Here is a 23,347-nt window from a genome sequence, read left to right as displayed (position 1 = left end):
CAAAACTCTGAAAAGAACTTTGGGAGTGGAAAATGGTGCAACAAATAGCCAGATGCTCCTTATTTTGGAGATTAGGGCAGGAGCTTGGGTAAACCAGGTCTCTCCACACAAAATGGCCGTGTGTAACAGCAGGGTGTGAGGAAAAGAGGGATAGAGTTGGCATCACTGGGGTCCTGGATTCGAATCTCCTTTTTAACACATTGTCCTCGTGGCCATGGGCAAGTCAGTTACTTCATCTCTCTGATCTCCTATTTCCTGATTTTGAAATGGGGTTAATTGTGTCTGTGGTACCTAACTGCCTTATAGGATTGGGGGGAAGGTTGGACCAACCCTTTGTATGGGGACCCCTATGAGGGAACTCCTAATCGAGTGCAGGGAAATCCCAGGCACAGATCTTGAACCCAGGTGTGTCTGTCCAGTTCCCTCTCCTCTGCGCTCTCTGCTTTATAACAGGAAGATCAAATGAGAAAATGTATGGAAGAATACATTGTAACTGAAAAGTCTAGTAGAACACAGTGGACTTGAAAGGGGATGGAGCCTAAGTCCTTTCTCCCAGCACCAAAGTGCATATCGATTCATTCGTGCATCTATTTAACAAGCATTTCTTAATTACTTATTATGTACAAAACTTGGGGTTAATGTTAGGCAGACAGATAGTGACAGAGACACAGAGACAGAGGGAGAGAGGGAGGGGGAGATAGAGAAAGAAGGAGAGAGAGGGGGAGATGGAGGGGGGGAGAGAGAGAGAGAGAGAAGAGAGAGAGAGAGAGAGAGAAAGAGAGAGAGAGAGAGAGAGGGAGAGAGAGAGAGAGAGAGAGAGAGAAACGGAGGGAAAGACACAGACAGAGACACAGAGGCAGGGAAGGAGGGAGGGAGAGGGAGAATCAGAAAGAAGAGACAGACAGACAGACAGACAGACATACATACATACACACACACACACACACAAAGCACACACACACACACACACACACACACACACACACACACACACAAAGCACATGCATGCTCATTGCCCAGTAAAGAAAAGAGGGAGAGTGAGCCGCTGAGCCGGGCAGAGTTCCTGCTTCCTTACTGAACCAGAGGAAGAAAGAGGGGAAGGTCAAGAGACAGACAGGGAGCAGCCCTTGACCTTGAAGTGGGAGCTGCTTCTATCACTCACAACAGGTCGCAGGCCCTTGGCCAGGTTCCTTCTTGCTGAGATCTAGGTCTTCTTCCCAGCTTGTGTCCCGTGGGTGGGGCAGCGGCTAATCTCCCCTGTTCAGAGCTCTGTCTGCCAGATCTGAAGGCCATGGGTCTTCTCTTCTGCCCCCTTTCCAAGAAAGGAGTCAGTCATGAATCAAAGGGGTCCTGCAAGAGAGTAACCTAATGTCATTTGTGAACCTGGCTGTTATCCAGGTTGGTGGTATAGACTGGTTTATAACACTAGTTACTAGCATTTCGTTACTAGGATGCTTAGACTCTGTTCCTTTATAGATAGTCAATCCTTGCTTGGTACTGGTGGCTGCCAGCGGTGTACACACCTGGAAACTCCCTTCTTCAGGTGCTCCATCTGGCGATGTCACCTGTGACCCAGTCAGCCATGCCTTCCCATCCTGTGGGACTGAGGATCAAAGACTTAGGGCTGGAAGAGACCTTACAAGCCGTCAAGTTCCATCTCCTAATTTTACAGATAGAGAGATTTAGGCCCGAGGATCACACAGCTAATTAAGTGTCAGAGGCAAGATTTGAACCTAGGTCTTCTGGATCCCATCCACTGTGGCCCACTGTCTTCCCATAAGGTTGCCATGCAGCAGCTACCCAACATGCAGCTGGCTTTCCTTATTTTCTTTGGATGTCTCAAGGTTATGATAAAAAGACTAGTAATTGCTGGCATTTCTATCTCACTTGAGGTTTACGAAGCTTAATACTTGTATTAAGTAAGTGTTCTGTACTTAATACTTAATACTTGATACTCGCAACAACCCAGGGAGGTAGGTGATGTTAATATGTCCATTTCACAGATGAGGAATCTGAAGCTCAGAGATTTTAGGTGGTTGCTCAGGGTCACACCTCTGGTAAATATCTGAAGTCAGACTTGGGCCTCTCTGGCTTGAGGCTCAGTGCTCTGTCTGCCCTGGCACCCGGGGGAGCATCTGTCCCTCCCTCTTGCCATGTGACATGCCCAGCTTCTTTTCCAATATTGCACTTCTCTGATGCTCCCTTTCCTCAGGTTCTCATGGATACGTCTATATTGATGTGTTGGGACCTGCTCTCTCCCCCCCTTCCTACTGCCCTGCAGGTGTGAGTTTGAGTTCTTTAGAGACTGTCCTGTGTTCACGTCTCATAGCCTTGTAGCCTCAGTGGGGCTTTGTCCTTGGGAGGAGTCTGGGATCAGTGAATAAGCTTTACAGTTTCCTGAGGGCCATAGCCAAGCCATATTTGTAGGCCCTCCAACAGCTTGACGATCTCTCCAGTTTTTTCCAAGTCCTCATAAAAATCCCAAAGCACAAGCTGGCAGGGACCTTCGAGGCCATTGAGCCCAACCTCTCATTTTCCAGAGAGGGAAAGTGAGGCATCTTGCCCAAGGTCACCTTGGAGGAATTCTAACCCAGGGCCTCTGACTCCAAAGTCAGTGCTCTTTGGCGCTTGGATGCAGCATCCGATGACAAAAAGCCCGGGTAGCCTCTAGGCACTCTGTGCTACTGTTTCAGTGGTCACTAACATTTTTACTTGCTTAAAGCCAGATTTCTTTTGGGTCCCAGGCCTGTGGTTTGGCACCAGTTTTCACAACTGGTTTAGATAATTCATGTGATTGACTAGTGGGGTGATAACTTGTTGGAGAAGTGAGAAGAATTTTAGATTTGGAGTCAGAGGACCTGAGTTCGAATCTCAGTTCTGTTACTTTTATGTAGGTATGAAGTTATGGGGTGAGTCAGGTAGGTGTAGGCAGGAACTGAATCAGAGCCCAGGACATATTCCCTGATACAGGAACCGATGGCTTCAAGGAACCTGGCAGATCCTCTCAGTGGCTTTGCTGGGGAAGGTACATGGGGAAGGCAACTTTTGAGGGATTCATTACTGGTTACCTGAGACTGAGGTGGGCTGGCAATGTCAGGAGCACAAAAGGAGGAAAAGATGAGACCACAAGAAGAATTATAGGATCTTAGGTATAGAGCTGAGAGGGCTTTAGAGGCCGTAAGTCCAACAGATGAGAGAACTCAAGCACAGAGAGGGTAAGTGAGTTGCCCAGGGTCACACAGCTAGTAAATGTGTCAAGCATCTGAGGCCGGATTTGAATTCAGGTCCTCCTGACTCCGAGGATGGTGTTCTACTCACTGCTTCACCTAGCTGTCCCCAGGACTAGTTTTCAAACAGGTCTAGGACCTCTGTCACTTAGGTACTAGGGTTTTCAAGGAGCCACGGAGGCAATAGTGTAACTGGTTGTCCAAGAACTGCCTGTTGGCAGGCAGTTATCTTGATAAAGTGTCCGCTGCCCAGCTGGTCAGAGGGGGTTGGGGGTGAAGGAGAGCTGGGCCTGCTTGACCGCTCCCTGGGCACCAGGAATGAGAGGGAGAGGAGGCATGATTTTATAAGGACAGTAAGCACCTGGGGCATTGCCGCCTTCCAGGTGGGCACAGTGGTTGGTGCAGTGGCTCGGGCACTGGGCTTGGAGTCAGGAAGATGTGAATTCATATCCTCCCTCAGACACTTAATAGCAGCGTGATCTCAGTCTCAGCCTCCTAATCTGTAAATTGGGATTGTTTTGAGGATTAAATGAGATAATATATGTAAAACCATAAAGCGTTATATAAATGCTATCATTGTGTGCATGTTTCTTCACCACAGCCCCATATGCCCAATGGCTTTTAGTTTTTAGCCTGTCCCAACACTAGCGGGCGGTCATAATTGGATGGCATTCGGGCTGTAACCAACAAAATTGAGATGGGCTGGGAGTGAGGCCATCAGAGGGCCACACGTGGATTGTCCAGTGAAACTAATGTGGGAAAATGGCCAATTTCCTTTGGGTCCCCAGGGCCACAACAGCAGGGGAGAGTGACATCTAACAGTGATTCCCTGGGTGACCTTGGACAAATCCCTTCCCCTTTCTGGGCCTCAGTCTTCTTTCCCGTCTAATAAATGAATGAGTTGGGCTGTGTGATCTGAGGTCTCTTTAAGCTTTGAATCCCATGATCTGTTGATCATTGGACTAGACAAGCTTGGATTCTATTTTTGGATTCCTCTGCGTTACTCACCTGGGGACCTTGGCCAATTAGAACACTCTCTTGTCTCTCAGTTTACCCATTATAAAATCATTATTAGTCAGCATTCATTATTTACCTTTCATGGTGAAGGGGAGGAGTAAGGGCCTAGTCCATGATGGAGAGAGGGAAGGAAATAGAGGCTGCCCCTTGGTGTAGGGGGCTGGGGCTGAGCTTTTGTGGCAGAGGAAGGGGATGGGATCAAGGCCTGGGGACCACCAGCTCAGTATGAGCCAGCCAGGAAATATGGCAGCCAGAAAGCTAAGGAATGGAACCTAAGGCTATATTGAGAGACTTAGAGTACCCAGGACTAGGGCTGATTGTCCCTCTGGCCTCTACCCTGCTCAGACTCCTGCTGGAGTCCCATGCTCAGTTCTGGGTGGGCACCCCAGTTTTTAGGAAGGACTTCGATAATCTAGAGAGAATCCAGAGGAGGTTGACCAGGCTGGTAAAGGGCCTTGAGTCCAGGCCATATGAGGAAAGTGGGGATTTTTAGCCTGGAGAAGAGAAGAATCTTGTTTCTATGTCACCTTAATTTCCTCCAATGAGGCTGAAGTTTTTCAAGACCTGAGTGTGCTCCCACAATCCCTGTCACTTGGCTAAATAGTAAGGTGAAGGTTCTCTGGTGAGAGTGGTACAATAAACCACTTAGCTGCCCTGTTGTTCTAATCCGGCCCATAGATAAATCTAAACAATCTTATTGCCTGGCACTGTCTCTCTAGCTGCCAACATCCCTGCCCTTAACAGCCCTCAGCCCATGATGTTGGTCGGCAACATCTGAGAGAAGAGATTTTCTTTTTTTTCTCTCATTCCTCCTTGGCCACAGTGTAATGTTTTTCAGGCTTGTGGCCTTTGGGGCTTGTGCTAATTTGCATGGTTGCAGTAATCTTGCTGGAATGTTTAGTTTTCCAGCTTCAAGTGAAACCCCAGTTGGTTTGCAAAGTTGGAGCTGCCTGTCTAAGCATCTGTATCCTTGATGTGACCCTGGGAGCAGGGCCATCAATTCAATTCAGCAAATATTTATTGAGCCCCTATTGGCAGTGAGACTGGGCACTGTACTAGGTGAGGGATACAAAGATGAAAACTGGATAACCCTTGCCCTCCAGGAGATTACAGTCTTCTGGAAGAGGCAGAGGGCTTGGGATTTCGCAACCGTTAATAGCTGAGTAAATTCAAGATATTTTGAAGAAGGAGAGAATAATTAATTACCGGGAGAATCAGGAAAGATTTCTTGGGATAGATGGCACTAATCAGTCAGTAAACATTTATTAAGCACCTACTTAGAGCAATGCATGGGGGATTAAAAGAAGGGTAAATGACATTTCCTGCTCTCAGGGACAATGGAGGAGACAACGTGCAGACAACTGTGTACAAACAAGATATGTACAGGATGACTTGGAGATAGGCAGCAGGGTGAGGGCACAAAAATGAAGGGGGATCAAGAAGGGGAAGAGAATAAGCATTTATTTAGCACCTACTATATGTGAAGCACTGTGTTCAGCATTTTATTGCATAATAAATATTATCTCATTTGCTCCTCATAACACTCCTGGGAGGAAGGTGCTGTTGTCCCCATTTTACAGTTGAGGAAACTGAGGCAAAAAGAGGTTGACTTGCCCCAGGGTCACACAGCTAGTGAATATCCAAGGCCGAATTTGAATCTGGGTCTTCCCAACTCCAGGCCCAGGGGTCTATCTGCTGCACCACCAGCTCTGTCAAGGTGCCAGAGCTGAGCTTTACGGGAAGTTAAGGGTTCCAAGGAGCAGAGGTGAGAAGGGAGTGTTTGGACGGAGGGATGGCCTGTGTAAGTACATGGAGGTGGGAGATGGAGAGTCAGGCAGCTAGATCAGAACATGTTGCTAGGCTATATGGATGGGGAATAAAGCTCTGGTTAGTGACTGGGTAGGGTAATGATAGGCTCCGCCATGTGGATATTTCAGTGTCCCAGAAACTTCTCTTCCCCACCCCACCCCCTGCCCCTTGACAACGCCCCCCACTGCAGTACACCCAACCATAGAGCCAGGAACTTGGACAGATGTGGCACTTTTTGCCCAGGGTGAGCTCGAAGCCACAGGGCCATGCTCTGTTTCTCTTGGCTCTTACCGAATTCAGACATTTGAGTGAAGGCGTTTCTCTTAAGCCGCCACAATCATTTCATTTGGGGCTTTTCTTTTCTTTGGGCTTAACCACCATTCTAACAAACATGTGGAAAGCCAGGCAAGGCTGGAACTAACATTTTGGGAACTCCCGATCCTTCCCCAAAGCCACCTCTCCTCCTGATGGTCCCATATCTGTCACCAGCACCACCATCTTGCTGGTCGCCCAGGTTGGCACTCTTGGTGTCCTTCCTTGACTGCCCCCTTTCCCTCCTTACCCACATAGCCCATCAGTCACCGAGTTGTAGATTCTACCACAGTGGCTTTCGAATCTGTCTCCTCTCCCTCATCACCTCTCACCTGGACTCCAGCTATAATCACCTCCTAATTGGTCTCATTGCTTCCAGGCTCTGTCCTTCCAGGTGATCCTCCACGAAGCTGCTGAAGTCTGGGTCTGACCACGACCCTCCTCTACTCCAAAAGCTCTGGAGGGGTTCTCTGGCACCTTTGGGATAAAATGCAGAGTCTTCTGTTGGGCCTGGCTACAGCTCACCTTTGCAGATGTGCTAGCAGCAACTCCCCTGCTCCCTGGATCTCTTTGTAGTGAATTTGGTTTTTAAATTTTATTTTCAATTTAACAAGGATTTACTTTCTCTCCCTCCACTCCCCCCTCCTTCACTTAAAAGAAAAAAAAGAGAAAACAGAGCCCTTGTAAAAAAGTATGCACGGTGTTGTGTGTTCACAAATGTCTCGAATGTGTATAAACTTACAAGTGAACATGTAGTTTTTCCCCAATAGAATGTAAGCACCATGAGGTCTGGTACTATTCCCATCTGTCTTCATACCCCCAGCACCCCACACAGTGACTGGTCCGTATTAATAAGTGTCTGATGAATGAGTGAGCGAGGGTGTTCTGCTCACCAAAACATGAAGCAAAGGGTATGGGTTCTAATGTAGCAGAGTGTGACGTGGAAAGAACAGCCTTGGCAAACATTTGTTTAGCACCTATTTTATGCAGAACATTGGGTTAGGTGCTGAGGGGGCAGCTCGGCTTAGATACATATTGGAATCGGGGCTTAGATACATATTGGAATCGGGATCCAAGACCGCAAGTTTGAATCTCTCACTTTGCATCCTTCAGATCTGATTCCCTTCCTGTATAAAAGGAAATATTTGGACTGAATGATCCAAGGCCCATTTAGCTCTAACTGTGATGCTGTAGGATAGAAATTGTCTTAAACTTACAGCTGAGGAAACTGAGGCAACAGAGAAGTATAGTGGCTTGTCCACATATGATTATGAGTAATCAAGCTGGGGATAGAACCAAGATCTCCTGTATTCTCTCCATTCACCCACTGGGCCACTGGAAAGCAGAGCGTGGTGTTAGGTTGCTTTCCTATCCCTCCAAAAGCCTTTGCGGCTTTGAATTCTGTTCTAAAGCTGTGTGTGTTCTCTTCCCCAGTCTCTTGAATACAACATCTTCGAGGGCATGGAATGCCGAGGCTCACCGCTGGTGGTGATCAGCCAGGGAAAGATTGTCCTAGAGGATGGCAACCTCCACGTGACTGAAGGATCCGGCCGCTACATCCCCCGCAAACCTTTCCCCGATTTCGTTTACAAGCGCATCAAGGCCCGGAGCCGGGTGAGTGGCTGGAGCTGGACAAGGGGGTCTTCTGATTGAAAGATTCTAGGACTCTAGTACAGAGTGACTCTTGTCTGCCCCCATTCAGACCTAGGCAAAATGGTCCCAACCCACATACCATGTTCATCATTTGGTTTGTTCAGTGCAACGAGGTTGACGTCAAAGTGCCTCTGGGACCAAAGGAACTTTCTAGAGAAGGGAGGTGAGGCCTTCAGGAGGCTTTGAGGAAGTCATGAGTCTTTGTGGTGTTTAAGGGGAGGTCCTAAAGGGTATCCCGGGTGACATCCAGAGGAGCAGGAGGTGGGGATGAGGGAAAGGTCCTGGGCCGTCCAATGTACCTCTCGCTCTGGAGCCTGGACTGACACCTCCGAAGAGGGATGGGAAGGGGCAAGGACAGATCCATTCAGGAATGGGAGGCAGCATGGAACAGTGAAAGAGCTTCTGGAGTTAGGGACTTGGGTTTGATTCCTAACTCTGCCATTTGATAGCTATGTGGCCCTGGCCAAGCCCTTTCCCTTCTATGGCCTCAGTTTCCTCGTCTGTGTAATGAGGGAATTCACTGAGATGGTCTCCAAGATCCCTTCCAGGGTTAGAATTATGCTTTTATCTGTGACCTCGACAAATCACTTAATCTCCCATGTTTTCCTCATCTATATAATGAGGGATAGACTAGCTAACCTCTGGGATTGATGAGTCTATGATCCTGTGAATGTCCCCAGGGAGCCTTGGATATGAAGGGCTAGGAAGGAAGGCTCCCAATAGTCCAGGACTCCTGGGTCCATCAGGGTATCTGGAGCAGTTCCAGGGTCAGGGCTGCTCTGCAGACACCACTCAGTGTTTTATATGTCATGGGGGTGACTGGATTTAGGGGGGTCTGCTTGGTTCCCCCTTCTGAGATCCCAGATAGGGAGACACCAATCAGCTAAGAACTGGGAGGTTTCTAGTACGCAGTTTTCCGAGTATCCAGATCTGGAGGTTACAGAGTAGGGACCGGGAGGAAATAAGCATTTATTAATCACCTACATGTCAGCCAAGTGCTTTAAAATATTATTACATTTGGTATCCTCATTGTACAATTGAAGAAACTGAGGTAGACAGAAGTTAATTGACTTGCTCAGGGTCACATAGCTAGAAAGTATCTGAGGGGGGATTTGAACTCAGGTTTTCCTGACTCTAGGCCCAGCAGTCAGTAGATTGAGGCAGATAGGTGAGCCTATGATACAGAATTGTGTTTGCCTTGTGGTGGACACTCCCTTTACCAGGGCTGTGATACCCCTTCATGGCTTGTGCTTTTGTCTGTCCCTCTGCAGACTTACTGAGAAGACCCTGTCAGGATGTTGGAGGCCATCCTAGCTTGGGTTTGTGTTTTTAAACATCGTGGTACTTGGGCTGCCCATTCAGGGAGTCCTGGGATCCTACATCCAGAGCTGTCAGGGACTCCAGAGACCATCTAGTCCAGGAGTGGGGAACATGCAGCCTCAAGGCCATATGTGGCCCCTTAGGTCCTTAAGTGTGGCCCTTTGACTGAATCCAAACTTCACACAACAAATCCTTTCTTAGGTCCTCAAGTGAGGCCCTGTGACTAAATCCAGATTTCATGCAACAAATTCCCTTCATAAAAGGATTTGTTCTGTAAAACTTTGACTCGGTCAAAAGGCTGCACCCAAGGACCTAGAAGGCCACAGGTTCCCCATCCCTGAAGTCCAACATCTTCATGTTACAAGTGAGGAAGCTGAGTCCCGGAGAAGTGAAGGGATCTTCTCTAGGCCACACACAGATGACCATAGGTAGGGTGCTAGAAGGGCCTTAAGAGACTCAGTGGTCCAGTGAGTCTCCCTTATTTTACAGAGGAAGGAGTAAAGGCCAGAGACGTACCCAGAATCACCCAGAGGCTCCCAAGGCTAGTGCTGGAAGGACCTCTGAGACCATCTAGGCCAGGGGCTCTGAGTGGGGGGGGGCGGTCTCAGATTTCAAGGAGTCTATGAACGCAGATGGAAAATCAGTCACATCTTTGTTTTCACAGCTCCTGACATCTAGCATTTCCTTTGATTATTTGGAAATGTTCTTTGGAGGAGGGGTCCATCCCTAGAGTACACCAGACTGTCAGTTGGGTCCAGGACACACCAATGGTTAAGAGCCCCTGATCTGGACAATCTCCTTCCTTTTATGGAGGAGGAAACTGAGATTCAGGGAAGTGCCCAGCAGGTAGGAAGGGTCAGAGGTGGCATTCGAACCCAGGTCCTCTGCCCTACCACACTGCCTCCCTCCTATCAGTATCCCTAAATGGCTGCCCCACTGCCTTTCCTAGTCCTGGGTGTCCTTGATGGCGTTGATCCTGTATCTTTTATGGGCTCCCATTGCCCAAGTGGACCCCAGGAAAGGTAGCTGCTCAGCACCTGGAACAGTGCCTTCTTCAGATGCCCCAGGGTGGGAGAGGAAAGGTCAGCCTTCTTCCTGTGCCTCCCTGAAGGGAGTCTGCTGCTTAGTGGTCTTTCCACTTTCCCCCCCTTCCTCCTGCCCATGCATGGTCACCCCAGAGCAGCTCTGCCTTCCCACAGAGTCCTTACATGGTACCCTTCAAGGAAGGTGGGGTCCTCTCCCAGCCTCCTTTGTTCTGTCTGGGAAGATGCCCTCCACCTCTGCTTTCTGCAAGGGCATGCTGAGCTTTACTGAGAAAGGCCGCATGTGTGGGAGGGCAGAGAGATTCCTTAACTTCATCAGCTCAGCACTTTAGAGTCCCAGAGGCTGGGGAAAGAACTAGATAACTTTTTTTGAGGCAGTTGGTGTTAAGTGACTTGCCCAGGGTTACAGAGCTAGTAAGTGTCTTTGGCTAGATTTGAACTCAGGTCTTCCTGAACCAGGCCTAGTGCTCTATCCACTGAGCCGCCTAGCTGCCGAAGTTCCTGAGTGAGGATAACTTTTCAGAGGCTCTTCCTGCCTTGAGGGGATGATGGTGGTGGTGGTGGTGGTAGGGTTGGGGTGTTCTGGGATAAACAGTGCATCACATGGACAGGGCCTTGGTCTTAAGTAAGGACGTGAGTCCAAGTCTGCCTCTGAATGTGATCTCCTTGGAGCATCAAATTGTGAAGTGGATGTTCCAGGAATTGTTATCCCTCTGATCTTGGGAAATCATTTTGACTCCTGGCCTCTGTTTCCCACATGTGTAAAATGAGAGGGTTAGATGCTAGAAAGTCTCTAAGGCATGTTCCAGCTTTAGATTCATAGGCTTAAAATTGGTGCCCAAAGTGCCAAGATGTCACAGGGACCAGAGGATGGCCTCTAGTAGCTGCAGAGTTGGAGGTGCCCTGCTTTTGGTAGAGGGAGTTTCCATACTGGGAGGTTCCAGAAATGAATGAAAGCCGGGTCCAGTCCCTGTCCCTGATAGGGCCCTGAGTCTGGCTGAATCTTGGGAAGCCTTCTGACCCAGCTCTGTGCTGCCTTTAAGTGGGAGGATATCACCTGGGGCTTCTCAACCGATAGCTAGTTTGGCCAGTAGGATTTGAAAGGCTAAGGGCTCTCTGAGACTTCCTCGTATCTCCTTCCTTTCAAAGTATTATGATGAACCCAGAGGGCAGGGGAACATGCTCTACACAGGAATCCTTTTGCTCCTCTCAGGAACTTAGGTTCATAGATATGGAGCCAGGAAAACGCTCAGGCCAGCTGGTCTGACTCCCTCCCCCATTTAAAAATAGATTAAAATTAAACAAATTAAAAATAAGATAAGAATAGGGTCATTCAGTATTTATTTAGTGCCTACTATATGCCAGGCACTGGGGATACAAGAAAGCTCAAAAGACCATCCCTGCCCTCAAGGAACTTATTAATGTAAGTTAAGTGGCTTGCCAAGTGGGTCCCCCTCTGTCAAGAATGAGAGACATTGTCTGTTTTCTTCTTGACCATCCCTAGGGATAGAGAATCTCCTAGACCATACATGAGTTTAGTGGTGAAGTGCACCTAGCAAGAAACCTGAAAGGGCTTAATCTCCTTTTAATATTCAAAATTGTATTTTTCCACACCGCAAGCTTTCTGAGCCTGACTGGGGTGAGGAACATGGCGGTGAAAGCCTGCCACCTGCTGGATGATATTGTATCTGCTCTCGTTTCTTCAGTGTCCCCCATTCTTCAGCATATCTGGCCATCTGTGGCTTGTTGTCAGGTCTGCCCATCAGATGTGGCCTTTCATCGTCATCGCAAGAAGTGCCCCCACAGGAGAGGGCCTGGATGACCGAGCTCCGGCTCCTTTTCCTCGGAAGATGCTCACTCTTCAGCCCCCAGCTAACTGGTTCTTGTGTTTTCAGTTGGCAGAGCTGAGGGGTGTTCCCCGAGGCCTCTACGATGGGCCGGTGTGTGAAGTGTCCGTGACACCCAAGACAGTGACTCCGGCCTCCTCTGCCAAGACTTCTCCTGCCAAACAGCAGGCCCCGCCTGTCCGGAACCTGCACCAGTCTGGATTCAGCTTGTCTGGTACAGACTCACTTACAAATGAATTTTTCTCCCCAAATTAGAGCCTTTGTTTTTGACTTGAGTTATTGGGAACTTCGATGTGCCCCTCAGAAGACTTGTGGACTACAGTGGGTTTGAGCAGTCAATCAACAGGCATTTATTAAGTGTCTGCTGTGTGCAGGCTTTGACAAAGGGGGAGGGAGGGCAGTTTATTTAGCCTATTTATTAATTCATCCATCCATCTTTCCATCCATCCATCCATTCTTCCATCTATCCATCCTTCCATCCTTAATTTCATCCAGAAATCATTTGTTAAGTGTTTCCTGTTGCCAAAGCATTGTGGCAAATTCTGAGGGAAGTACCAAGTTTAGATAAAGTAGGGCCTCTGACATCATGGATCTCCCTTTATGGGAGGTGGATACAACGTAAACTCAGGAAATCACTCAACTTCTGTTAATCCTAGCCCAGCCAGTACCACCTGTGTGATCATGGCTGAGTCACTTAGCCTTCAGGGACCTCAGCTTGTTCACCTGTAAAAGGGGTATAAAAATACTTTCTGTTCCTCCCTCATTAGTCTGTTCTGAGGAAAGTAGCTTGCCAAACTTAAAATGCTATAAAATGTGAGATATTGTTGTTATGGTTTTTATTATGTCTTGAGATATGCATGCCACAGAACCATAGAATTTCAGAATCAGGAGGGACCCCGCTTGTCCAAACTGTGCCCCTCAGATAATCTCCTCTTCCTCCCCCTCCTCCCCCTCCTCCTCTCCACAGAGGAGAAACCAAATAGTTGGGGGAATGTCTGTGCTTTAGACCAGAAGTTAGTCTTTTTCTTCATGAACCCCTTGGGCAGTCTGACTCCTCAGAATTATGTTTTTAATGTGTAAAACAAACTACATAGGCTCACAAAGGAAATAATATTTGTGAAGCATTTAGCACAATACCTGGCACATAGTAGGTGCTTAATAAATGCTCTCTCCTTCCTTCTTTTCTTCCTTCCCTCCTATAATTGAAACTGGCTATTGAAACAGTTATTGAAAGTTAAAAAAATAAATAATGAGGAAAGTGTTTTATAAAACCTAAAAATCTCTGTTTCAAAGGGAGGCACCATTATCATTGTTATTATGGAAGGGATAAGCATTTATGTGGCTCTTACTCTGCGCCAGGTACTACGGTAAATGCTTTGAGAGGGAGGTGCTATTAGTATCCCCACTTTACATCTGAGGAAAGTGAGGTAGAGAATGACCCTCGCCCAGGGTCACACAGCTAGTAAGCGTCTGAGGCCAGATTTGAACTCAGGACTTCCTTACTCCAATCCCTGTATTCTCAGTCCCCAACAGTATTCCTGGCACATAGTATGCACTTAATTCTCCATTGATTGCTTAAATTATAGTCATTAAATGTTAGAACTGGGAAGGACCATAGGGCTTATACAGCATAATCTCTTCATTTTACAGACAGGAAGACTGAGGCCTGATCTGGGAAGTGATCAGTCCGAGGTTGCTCAGATAGTAGGGAGCTACTGTGACTTTTTTAACCCAACTCTTTCTCCTCTCTTTTCTTCACACTCCAGGCGCCCAAATTGATGACAACATCCCTCGCCGTACCACCCAGCGCATCGTGGCTCCCCCAGGTGGCCGTGCCAACATCACCAGCTTGGGCTAGAGCTCCCCAGTCATTGAGCAGCAGTAGCAGACTGGGAAAGGGGGGTGAGGGGTGGGGCACCTGAGGACGTTGGGTTTTGTTTATTATTATTATTTTTTAGAGCCTGTGATAGTTACTGTGGGGCAGCCAGTCCATGGGGCTTACTTCTGGGCCCCACACTCGGTCCTCCTTACCCTGATGTTACCGATTTTGCTCACCTGTGTTTATCCACTTCTGATAGCATTACATACATGTTCACACACTGAAACCAGAGACAGAATGTGACCTGACACCTCAAGGGTGCAAAACGAAAAGTATGAAAAATATCCCTGGCGCAATAGGGTGGTTTTCATTCAGGATCCCTGTTGTTCTCACAGACATCTTTCTTTTCCTAAGGGAAGGATGAAGTGAATTCCCTGAGAGCTGCCCTTTTTCCTCCCTGAGGAGGGGTGGGGTTGGGGAAAGTGTTTTAAAAATCTGGTGTTGGAAGACGTGATCAAATATTAACTCAAGAGTTTTGAAGTGTACATGGGTTGAGACAAGTGTTTGATAGCTGAGTGAATCAGGTTGGTAGACCAGCAGTCCCCCACCCAGGTGGTTCCAGACCATGTCTTTTGGCATTCCATACATTTCATTCCGGGTCAGCTACTGACACGAGAGATCATTTCTCTTTGTCCTGGATTTGGCTACAACACGTATCCTTTGAAGTTCCCCTTTCTCCTCTTTTTTTTAAAGCTCTCTGGCTTTTTGTTTTGTTTTACAGAACATTTTAAGTTGCCTCTCTCTCCTTGGCTTCTGAGAGACAGCATGGCACAGTGGGGATAGCACTGGATCTTACGGCAGAGGACCTGGGTTCAAATCCCACCTCTGGCCATTATTACCTGTTTGACCTTGGGCAAGTCACTTAACTTATTTGCCCCTCAGTTTCTTCGTGTAAGATGAAGACGTTCGATTAGACATCCTCCAAGGCCCTTTCCAGCACTTGAGATGAGACGATGGGTTTTTGTTTTAGACGACATTTTTCTCCCTATCCCTCTCTACCTCTCCCTATCACTAGCCCTGCTGCTTTTCCATTGTCGCCATAGGAACCTGGCTTGGGGAAAGAAGATGTTGCCCCGTCACTCAGAATGCGGAGCTGGCCTTTGTAATGCAAGATGCCACCAAGCCACCCGTGGCAGCTGCTGCTAATTAATTCATTCTTTTCTATTAGCAAGGATGGGCTGGACTGAGTTATCCATACTCTTGGGTGCTCCCTTGGCGAGAGGTTGAGGGGGAGATACAGTCTGTGGCTTTTCCCCTGAGCAAGGCTAACTGCCTACCATAGGGCATCAAACTGGTGTCCAGGGTCTCATTAACACCATATGCTAATTGACTGGGCTAACTCCTCCCATGGCCAGCCACCAGAATAGAACAGATGGATGACTTGGAGGCTAATTTGATAGCGTCCTCTGAGCCCCCTTTAATTTGACCTGGACGCATCTTTTGGGGAGTTCAGGACCCACTGAAGCATCACTCATTGGGAATGGGCCCCAATAGAACATCCTGGTGCCCAGTTGAACAATTTTACCTCATAGAGGTAAATGCATAGAGGCCTTAGAAACACACACATACACACACACACACACACACTCTTTGGAAATTTTGACACAGGGAAGTCTCGTAATTGGCAAAATGGAGAAGCCATGCCTTTTTTTTTTTTTTAAACAAAGGGCGCTTCATTGCGCATCGACATTTGCAAATGTAACACAACATTGGTGGAAAGCAACGTCTGGCAAACTTCTTTCTATGGGCCAAACTTGAGCCTATGGGTCACCTCACCTTAGCACTGCCTAGCGTCTTGGTATCTTGGAATAGTTTCCATTAGCTGAATCTCCTTCTCTCCCCTCAGATTCTTATGTTACTTTGATATGTGTGGCCTTTATTTCTGTGTGTGTCGACAGGTTCTCTTAAAGGTATATCTGTAGGTTCTTAAAAAAAAACACGAATAAAAACAAATCTGCTTTGAGAAAACATAAGCAGTAAGTCCTTTGTAGCCAGTCCACTCATCTGTCCAGACATATCGACCTGGGGTTGTTCTTATTGTTTATTTTTTCTATTTTTTAAAGTAAAAAAGCACTTTAAGAAAGTAATTGGTTAACTTAAAATATTTTATCGTTCCCCTCCCCCATTTTTCTTTATCACCTGCACTTGAAGGAAATTGGAACAAGGTGGAAAATCCCCCCAAAGTCTTGTTTCCACTCTCAGCTGTGTTGGCAGCCTTTCTCAGCATTCACTTGAATCTTCCCTTTTTATCTCCTACTCATGATGGTTTCCATCTTTTGGTTGTTCTAAAAGACAAAAAAATCCCACAAACAAACAAACAAGCAAAATAAAAACACAAACCCTGATGATGTTTGCAGGCTATGTAAGCATGTTCCCCTGTCGGCTCGCTTTTTGTGTCTGTTTAATGAATGTCCTATGTAAATGCTAAGAGAAATTGACAAGGATTTGGAACGGACTAACTGCAGTGACTTGATGCTCTAAGACATTGTAGGATTGCGGACTAGCTGGATTTTAACCCTTGGATTTGTGATTGTGAACCATGAGTGAAGGAGCTGTATGTGCTAAAGCTGATCATGTGTGTAGACAAACAGTGCTTTTTTCCCTCTCTCTTTTTATTTTTTACCACTGTCTTAATGGCAAAATAATTATGGTAAAAAAAGTCGTGTTTATTATTCCTTAAGAACTCTGTGTAATATTACCATGGAAATGCCTAATAAAGACAAATGTTGTTGTTTCAGGGGTGTGTGTCAGTGTTGAGATGTTCTGAGGAGTTGGGGGAGGTGGCCTCCCCGTGCCTCTAATCAATTAACAAGGCTTGAAGCACCTACTGGGTGCTGGCCAGGCGATGTGGGTATAAGAGAGCTGGGTTGTCCTGGCTTCAGGTCCTGCCTCTGACATGTCCTGGGCTAGTTACTTAAGCTCTCATTACTTAAGTTCTAAGCCTAGAAGTTTCAGAAGGGCTGACTTGCATCAGTAGAAGTAAGCTTCTTCTTCTGGGAGTTCCTATAGCAGTGAGATTACAGATCTAATCCTTGTTTCTGTGTAGGTAGGAATACAATGATCCAAATGGAATGGTCCCAGCCCTCTGAGCTAGCAATTGATCAGAGGCGACTCCTCCAAATGTCCTCACCAGGGGGTCTGAACTAGCTTTGGACTTTCTCCCTTGTGATGGAGATGGCTCAGGTTGACGTCACTTCAGGCAAACAGGAATGCCATTTTAAGTGAACAAAGCACAGAGCAGGTGAGGGAAGAGTTACATATCAATGCAGCTACTGGCAGTGAGCTTGTCCCACCTCCCGAAGTGCAGTGGTAGGCTTTGGAATAGAGCACTAGACAGGTCAACAGTGGTGGGACAATGACCCCTCTGGACTCTCCCTCCTCCTAATCTCATCCTGGCTTAGCCACTACAAATCATAAGACCATAGATCTAGACTGAGGTGGGAGGTCAGAGGTCATCTAGTCCAGCCCTTTCATTTTATAGATGAAGAAACAGGCCTAGGAAAATTAAATGACTTGATGTATTTGTGTGTATTTGCATGCATGTATGTTCATATATATACACACATATATTTAGAGACATGTAGATAATACACAGGTATAGCTATATAGACACATGTACCCCACACAAGCATGTTAAATTTACATATAACACATGTAATATATGCATGTTATATACAGATTTACATGGTATATACGTATAAATGCAACATACATATATTTTCATATATCCATGTATATACATGTATAAATATATGGGGCAGCTAGGTGGCACAGTGGATAGAAACTCATCTTCCTGAGTTCAGATCTGGACTCAGACACTGGGGCAAGTCACTTAACCCTGTTTGCCTCACTTTCCTTAACTGTAAAATGGGCTGGAGAAGGAAATGACAAACTACTTTAGTATCTCTGCTGAGAAAACCTCAAATGAGGTCATTAAGCGTCGCACCCAACAACAAATACATATATGTATATATGTATATATATATATGTGTATGTATGTGTATATATATATATATATATATACATATATGTATATATGTATATATATATGGCATTCCAAAAGTCTTAATGTATTTGTAAGTTATTAAAGCTCATTATGGACTGGATGCCACATTTGATTAAGACAACCATGTTGGGAGGAGCCTGGAGACCATGCCGTATGAGGATTGGTTGAAAGAATTAAGGATGTTTAGCTTGAAGGAGGGGAGGAAGTGGGCAGCATCCTGGGCATTTTCAGATATTCCCCAGAATTTAAGAGTTGGCAGGGCCCTCGGTTGAACAGTCAAATACCTACCCCAAAGGAATCTCTGTTCTAACACACCTAACAGGTGATTATCTAGCCTCTACTTAAATAACTGAAAGGAAGGAAAGTCCCCCATCTTTCACAGCACCTATTCCACTTTTGGCCAGCTGGAACTTGGTATCTTCCAATGGCTCCCTATTACCTCTAGGATCCAATTCAAAGATTCTGGAATTTCAATCCTCCACAAACTGTCCCATTCCAACCCCTCCTGCCTTCGTACACTTACCCTCCTCCATGGACTTTGTGATCCAGCTATATTGGCCTCTTTCCTACATCTCGTGATGCTCAGTGCCTTTTCACTGGTTGTTCCTCATTCTTGGAATGCATGCCTTCCTCACCTCTGCTTTCTGGCTCTCCTGGCTTCCTCCAAGATTCAGTTCAAATCTTGCCATCTGAAAGAGGCCTTTTGCACCTCTCTCTCTCTCTCTCTCTCTCTCTCTCTCTCTCTCTCTCTCTCTCTCTCTCTCTCTCTCTCCCTCTTTATCCTGCCTCCACTCCTCCCAGGAGATTACCTCTCATTTATAATGTCTATATCTTGTAAATACACAGTTGTACCCGACATAGTTGTAAGTTGTAGGGCTGGCTAGATGGCTGAGTAGGTAGAACACTGGACCTGGAATCAAGAAGTCCCGAATTCAAATCAGAGAACTCCTAGCTAGGCGACCCTGGGCAAGTTACTTAACCTCTGCCTCAATCAATCAATAATCAATAACTAAGCTTTATTAAGTACCCAGCACGAACCAGGCAAAAGGCAGTCTCTGTCCTCAAGGACCTCAAGCTGTAAAACAGGGACGATAACGGCACCTATCATCCAGGGTTGCTGGGGAGATCAAATGACATAACATTGGCAAAGCACTTTGCAAACCTCAAAGCACTATAGAAATGCTAGTTATTGTAATTCTTACTGGATTATCTTAATTATAAATTGTAAGTATTATTATTAGCAGTCATAGTTATTTTCGTGTCCCACTCATTAGGACGTGAGCTCCTTGATGGCAAGGGCTGGGTCTTTGGGTTTCCTTGTAGCCCCAGCACTGAGCCCAGTTCCTGGCACATTGGAAGTAAGCGGTTAGTAAATGATTGTGGCCCGACCATCCCGGGCAACTCTCTAAGATTCGTATTGATAAAGAAGGTGCCTGGTAACCTCCACTGGGAGCCGGAGTTTCCTCATCCTGCCAAGGACATCATAGCTCCGTTATCTATGCTCTATAGTCACACTGATAACAACAACATAACACATTTGGGTTCATCCTTGGCATGTTCCCCGTAGCAGCTGTTCCAAATCTCCTCCAGCCCCAAACTCTCGTACTGCCATTCTCCCAGCAAAACGTGGTGGCACTGCCTTCTTTCTGGAGAAATTAAGGCCATCCTCATATCTCCAAATCTCTCCTCCCTTCTCATCTAAGGGATCGTGGTAGTCCCTCCACTTTGCCAATCTAATCCCTGTTTCACCTGTGTGTCTTGATCTCATTCTGAATGGCATAGTTATAGAGAACAATGGACCTTGAGTCAGGTTAGACCTGAGTTTGAATCCTGCCTCACACACTTACCAGCTATGTGACCCTGGGCAAGTCACTTAACCCCAGTTTCTTCATCTACAAAATAACAATAGGGTTGCTGTGAGAATTAAATGAAATAATAAAATGCTTTGCAAACCTGAAAGGGCTAATAAATATTAGATATTATTTATTGTTATCATCATCTTTTCTGGTCTTCTTTCAGGACCTTGCTCCTATACATCCTCTCCCCCTCCCCCATTTCTGTCATCTTTTATCCTCCCAGCCCTCTACTCACACATCTCTATCAAAGTCAATAACACCACCTTCCCATGATCCTGCCCCTCCTAACCCGAAGCTGTGGTCCCTATATCTCTCTGCCAGGGTTCTGGGGGTACCCCTGAGGGATTGAATGGGTATTTCTAATACAATTGTATTGATGCAAAACTCGAGGTGCAGGGAGATGGAATGATTTGCTCATGCTCATGGTTCAGTCGTTTCAGTCGTGTCTCACTCTTCATGACCCCATTTGGGGTTTTCTTGGCAAAGATGCTGGAGTGGTTTGCTATTTCCTGCTCCAGCTCATTTACTGATGCAAACAGGTTAAGTGACTAGTCCGGGGTCACCTAGCTGGTAAGTGTCTGAGGCCAGATTTTAGCTCACATCTTCTTGACTCCAGGCCCAGGGCTCTATCCACTGTGCCACCCAGCTGCCTCTGGTCACTGTTGTTGTTCAGCCATTTCTGTCATGTCTGACAAGTTAAATGGTAGTTAGAATTTAGATGCAGATCTTCCTAACACCTAGGTTGGGCTGCTATTCATGATGACGTGCCGCTGCCTCTGTTGTAAATATAAGGGATTGATATTAACTTTATCTCCTCCCCCCAATTTTAGAATGAAAATGGGGAGAAATATGAGTAAATACTACCCATTCCCCAAAGAAGTGTCATGCACTTGTCTAGATTAATAATTAAATTGATTACTCTTGAAAAAAAAACGAGCCCTTGATGAGATCATAGGCCTTGGTTTGCTTTCATTGGATTCTTCTCTATAAGCAGACGCCAGTCTTTCCTTTTCAGTCCCGTTACCCCCTCTCCCATTCTTGAATCCTCTTCTCCATCCAGGATGACCTAGTCACTGACCTTCCCCAACAGACCTTCCTTTTCGGTTCCTTTCAGCTCTTTCCATGAGTACCAGTTATCTATGAACTGTTTAAAGCCTGCTTTTGCTCCTTACTGCCTTTGCTCCTTTCATCAAATCACTTCCCTTTTTTGTCTTAATGTCCTCACATATAAAATGAATTAGTTGGAATAGATGATCTCTAGGGCTCCTTCTAGCTGAAGATCCTGTTAACTAACTATAAGACATGCTACAGTGCAAAGAATGCTGGGTTTGTGGTGGGGGAACTGGACTTCAGATCCTGCCTCTGACACATATGATCCGTGTGATCTTGGGCAAGTCACATAACCTATCTAGGACTCAGTTTCTTCATCCGTAAAGTTGGGGGTGGGTGGCATTGATGGCATCTAAGGTCCCTTCTGTCTCCAAATCATAGATCTGGCTCTGGAAGAGACTGCAGGGGCCACATAGTCCCAATTCTTTCATTTTATGTATGAGGACACTGAAGCCCAGGTGTACTGAGTCTATGGTTATATGGGTCATAAACATTGGAAGTAGATTTGAAAAGCCAGAGCTCTAATGGAAACAATGCCAGGTTTGGAGGCAGAGGAGCTGGGTTCAAATTCCAGCCACTTACAGTATAGCCTGTGGGACCCAGGTAAGTCAATTAATCTCTCTGGGTCTCAGTTTCCTTATCTATAAAATTCGGGGCTTACTTTGATGACCTCTAAGTTTCCTTCCAGTTCTAGGGCTAGGGCCCTATGATTAGAAGACCTCTGAAGTCCCTTCCAACTCAGTCTGTGATCCTATGATTTTAATAAAATCCTAGACCAGGAAGCAGCTAGAACGGATAAATGACCTAGCATCCATACCTGTTGCACATTCCATATCCACTAGGTGGCACCAATGCCCCTACAATGGAAAGGAATTTCTTCCTGAGAGCAGCCTGGGAATTTGTCCATTCATTCAACCAGCATTTATCACAATGGGCTGAGGGCTTGGAAAGAGGTTCTGTGCCCAGTATTTGGTTATTGTATCTTTCCCTGTTCCCCACACGTAGCAAGTGGTAACAAATAGGCCGCCAACAGAGACAGACTTACATTCTGGGTAACTATGTAGAGTCTGTTGGCATGCCCCAGATTCTGTAACCAGTTACAAAGAGGGATGCCCATGGCCTCAACCGAACTTACTAACTTCAGGCCAAAGCCTCAGACCCACCCAAGCTTCCTAACTTGCCTTTCATTCTCCTCAACACAGTGTCGAGGTTTTGTAGTAATGTTTGAACAGCTTTGGGAGCGCCTCTGGAGAAACAGACTTTAGAAATGCCAGGTAATTCCATCTATTTGAACACAGTTGCCACAAGAAGAGTTATAGAGTTTCCGCAGAACAATGAGATATTTTGTTACTGAACCCATGGAAGAATGCTGCCCGTTAGCCCAGCCAGTCCCAACAAGTCTCTTGATTTCCTGCCTTGACCTGCCTGGGACTTCCCAGGTTGGCACTCTGAGTGAGGGCATTCAAAGTCACCCCTGAAGGCTCTTGGTTTGGGCATGGCAAACACAGGCTGTGGAAAGGAATCGTTTAATACTTATATGGTGAAGTCCATGGGAGACGCAGACAAAACAGAGAGCTCAAGGCCCAGCTCTTATTCCTCCTGCTGTGTGTCTCCCCCTACTCCCCCTGCTGATGAATCAATCAACAAGCATGTATTAAGTGCCTACTACTAAGTTCTGGGGACGGGAAGGAAGGAAGAAAGGAAAAAAGGAAGGAAGGGAGGGAAGGAGGAAGGAAGTGAGGGAAGGAGGAAGGAAGTGAGGGAAGGAGGAAGGGAGGGAGAGAGGGAAGGAAGAAGGAAGGAAAGAAGGGAGGGAAGGAGAAAAGAAGGAAGGGAGGGAGGAAGAGAGAAAAGGAAGGAAGGAAAAGAAGGAAGGGAGGGAGAGAGGGAGGGAAGAAGAAAGGAAAAAAAGGAAGGAAGGGAGGGAGGGAGGAAGAAAAGAAGGAAGGAGGGATGGAAAGAAACATTTATTAAGCACTGCTTTGTACCAGACACTGTGCTAAGTCCCTGCCCTCATGAAACTAACACTCTAATGTAGGAGATAATATGTAAATGACTAGGCACCAATAAAATTTATGCAGAGTAGAAGGAAAGTGTCAGCCCCTAGGAAGATCTGGGCCCCTAACTTGCTCTGATCAGCAGTTTCTAACCGACCCTGCTCCTGGACAGAGATGGTTCCAAGGATGTTTCTATGACCTTGTTTATGTAATCAAACACTTTCAACACTTCCTTCCCTCAGACTGGCTGTTCTGTATATCTAGACTATAC

At 46.4% G+C, this 23,347-nt stretch overlaps 1 protein-coding gene across 2 annotated transcripts in view; it reads left to right on the top strand.

Moving 5' to 3' along the window:
* DPYSL2 (dihydropyrimidinase like 2) overlaps window positions 1-16,844 on the top strand; it is a 139,080-nt gene extending 122,236 nt beyond the window's left edge. For both annotated transcript variants that reach the window (XM_036749570.1, XM_036749571.1), the window contains exons 12-14: window positions 7,800-7,979; window positions 12,277-12,442; window positions 13,995-16,844. In XM_036749570.1, coding sequence (XP_036605465.1) covers window positions 7,800-7,979; window positions 12,277-12,442; window positions 13,995-14,086 — 438 coding nt within the window. In that variant the 3' untranslated portion in view covers window positions 14,087-16,844. The remainder of the gene's footprint in view (window positions 1-7,799; window positions 7,980-12,276; window positions 12,443-13,994) is intronic.
* Window positions 16,845-23,347: the final 6,503 nt, after the last annotated feature.

The sequence above is a fragment of the Trichosurus vulpecula genome, chromosome 3 (genome assembly GCF_011100635.1).
Source record: "Trichosurus vulpecula isolate mTriVul1 chromosome 3, mTriVul1.pri, whole genome shotgun sequence".
Lineage (NCBI taxonomy): Eukaryota > Metazoa > Chordata > Mammalia > Diprotodontia > Phalangeridae > Trichosurus > Trichosurus vulpecula.
Note: the sequence above shows the minus strand (reverse complement) of the source record. Positions and strands in the feature narration are given on the sequence as shown.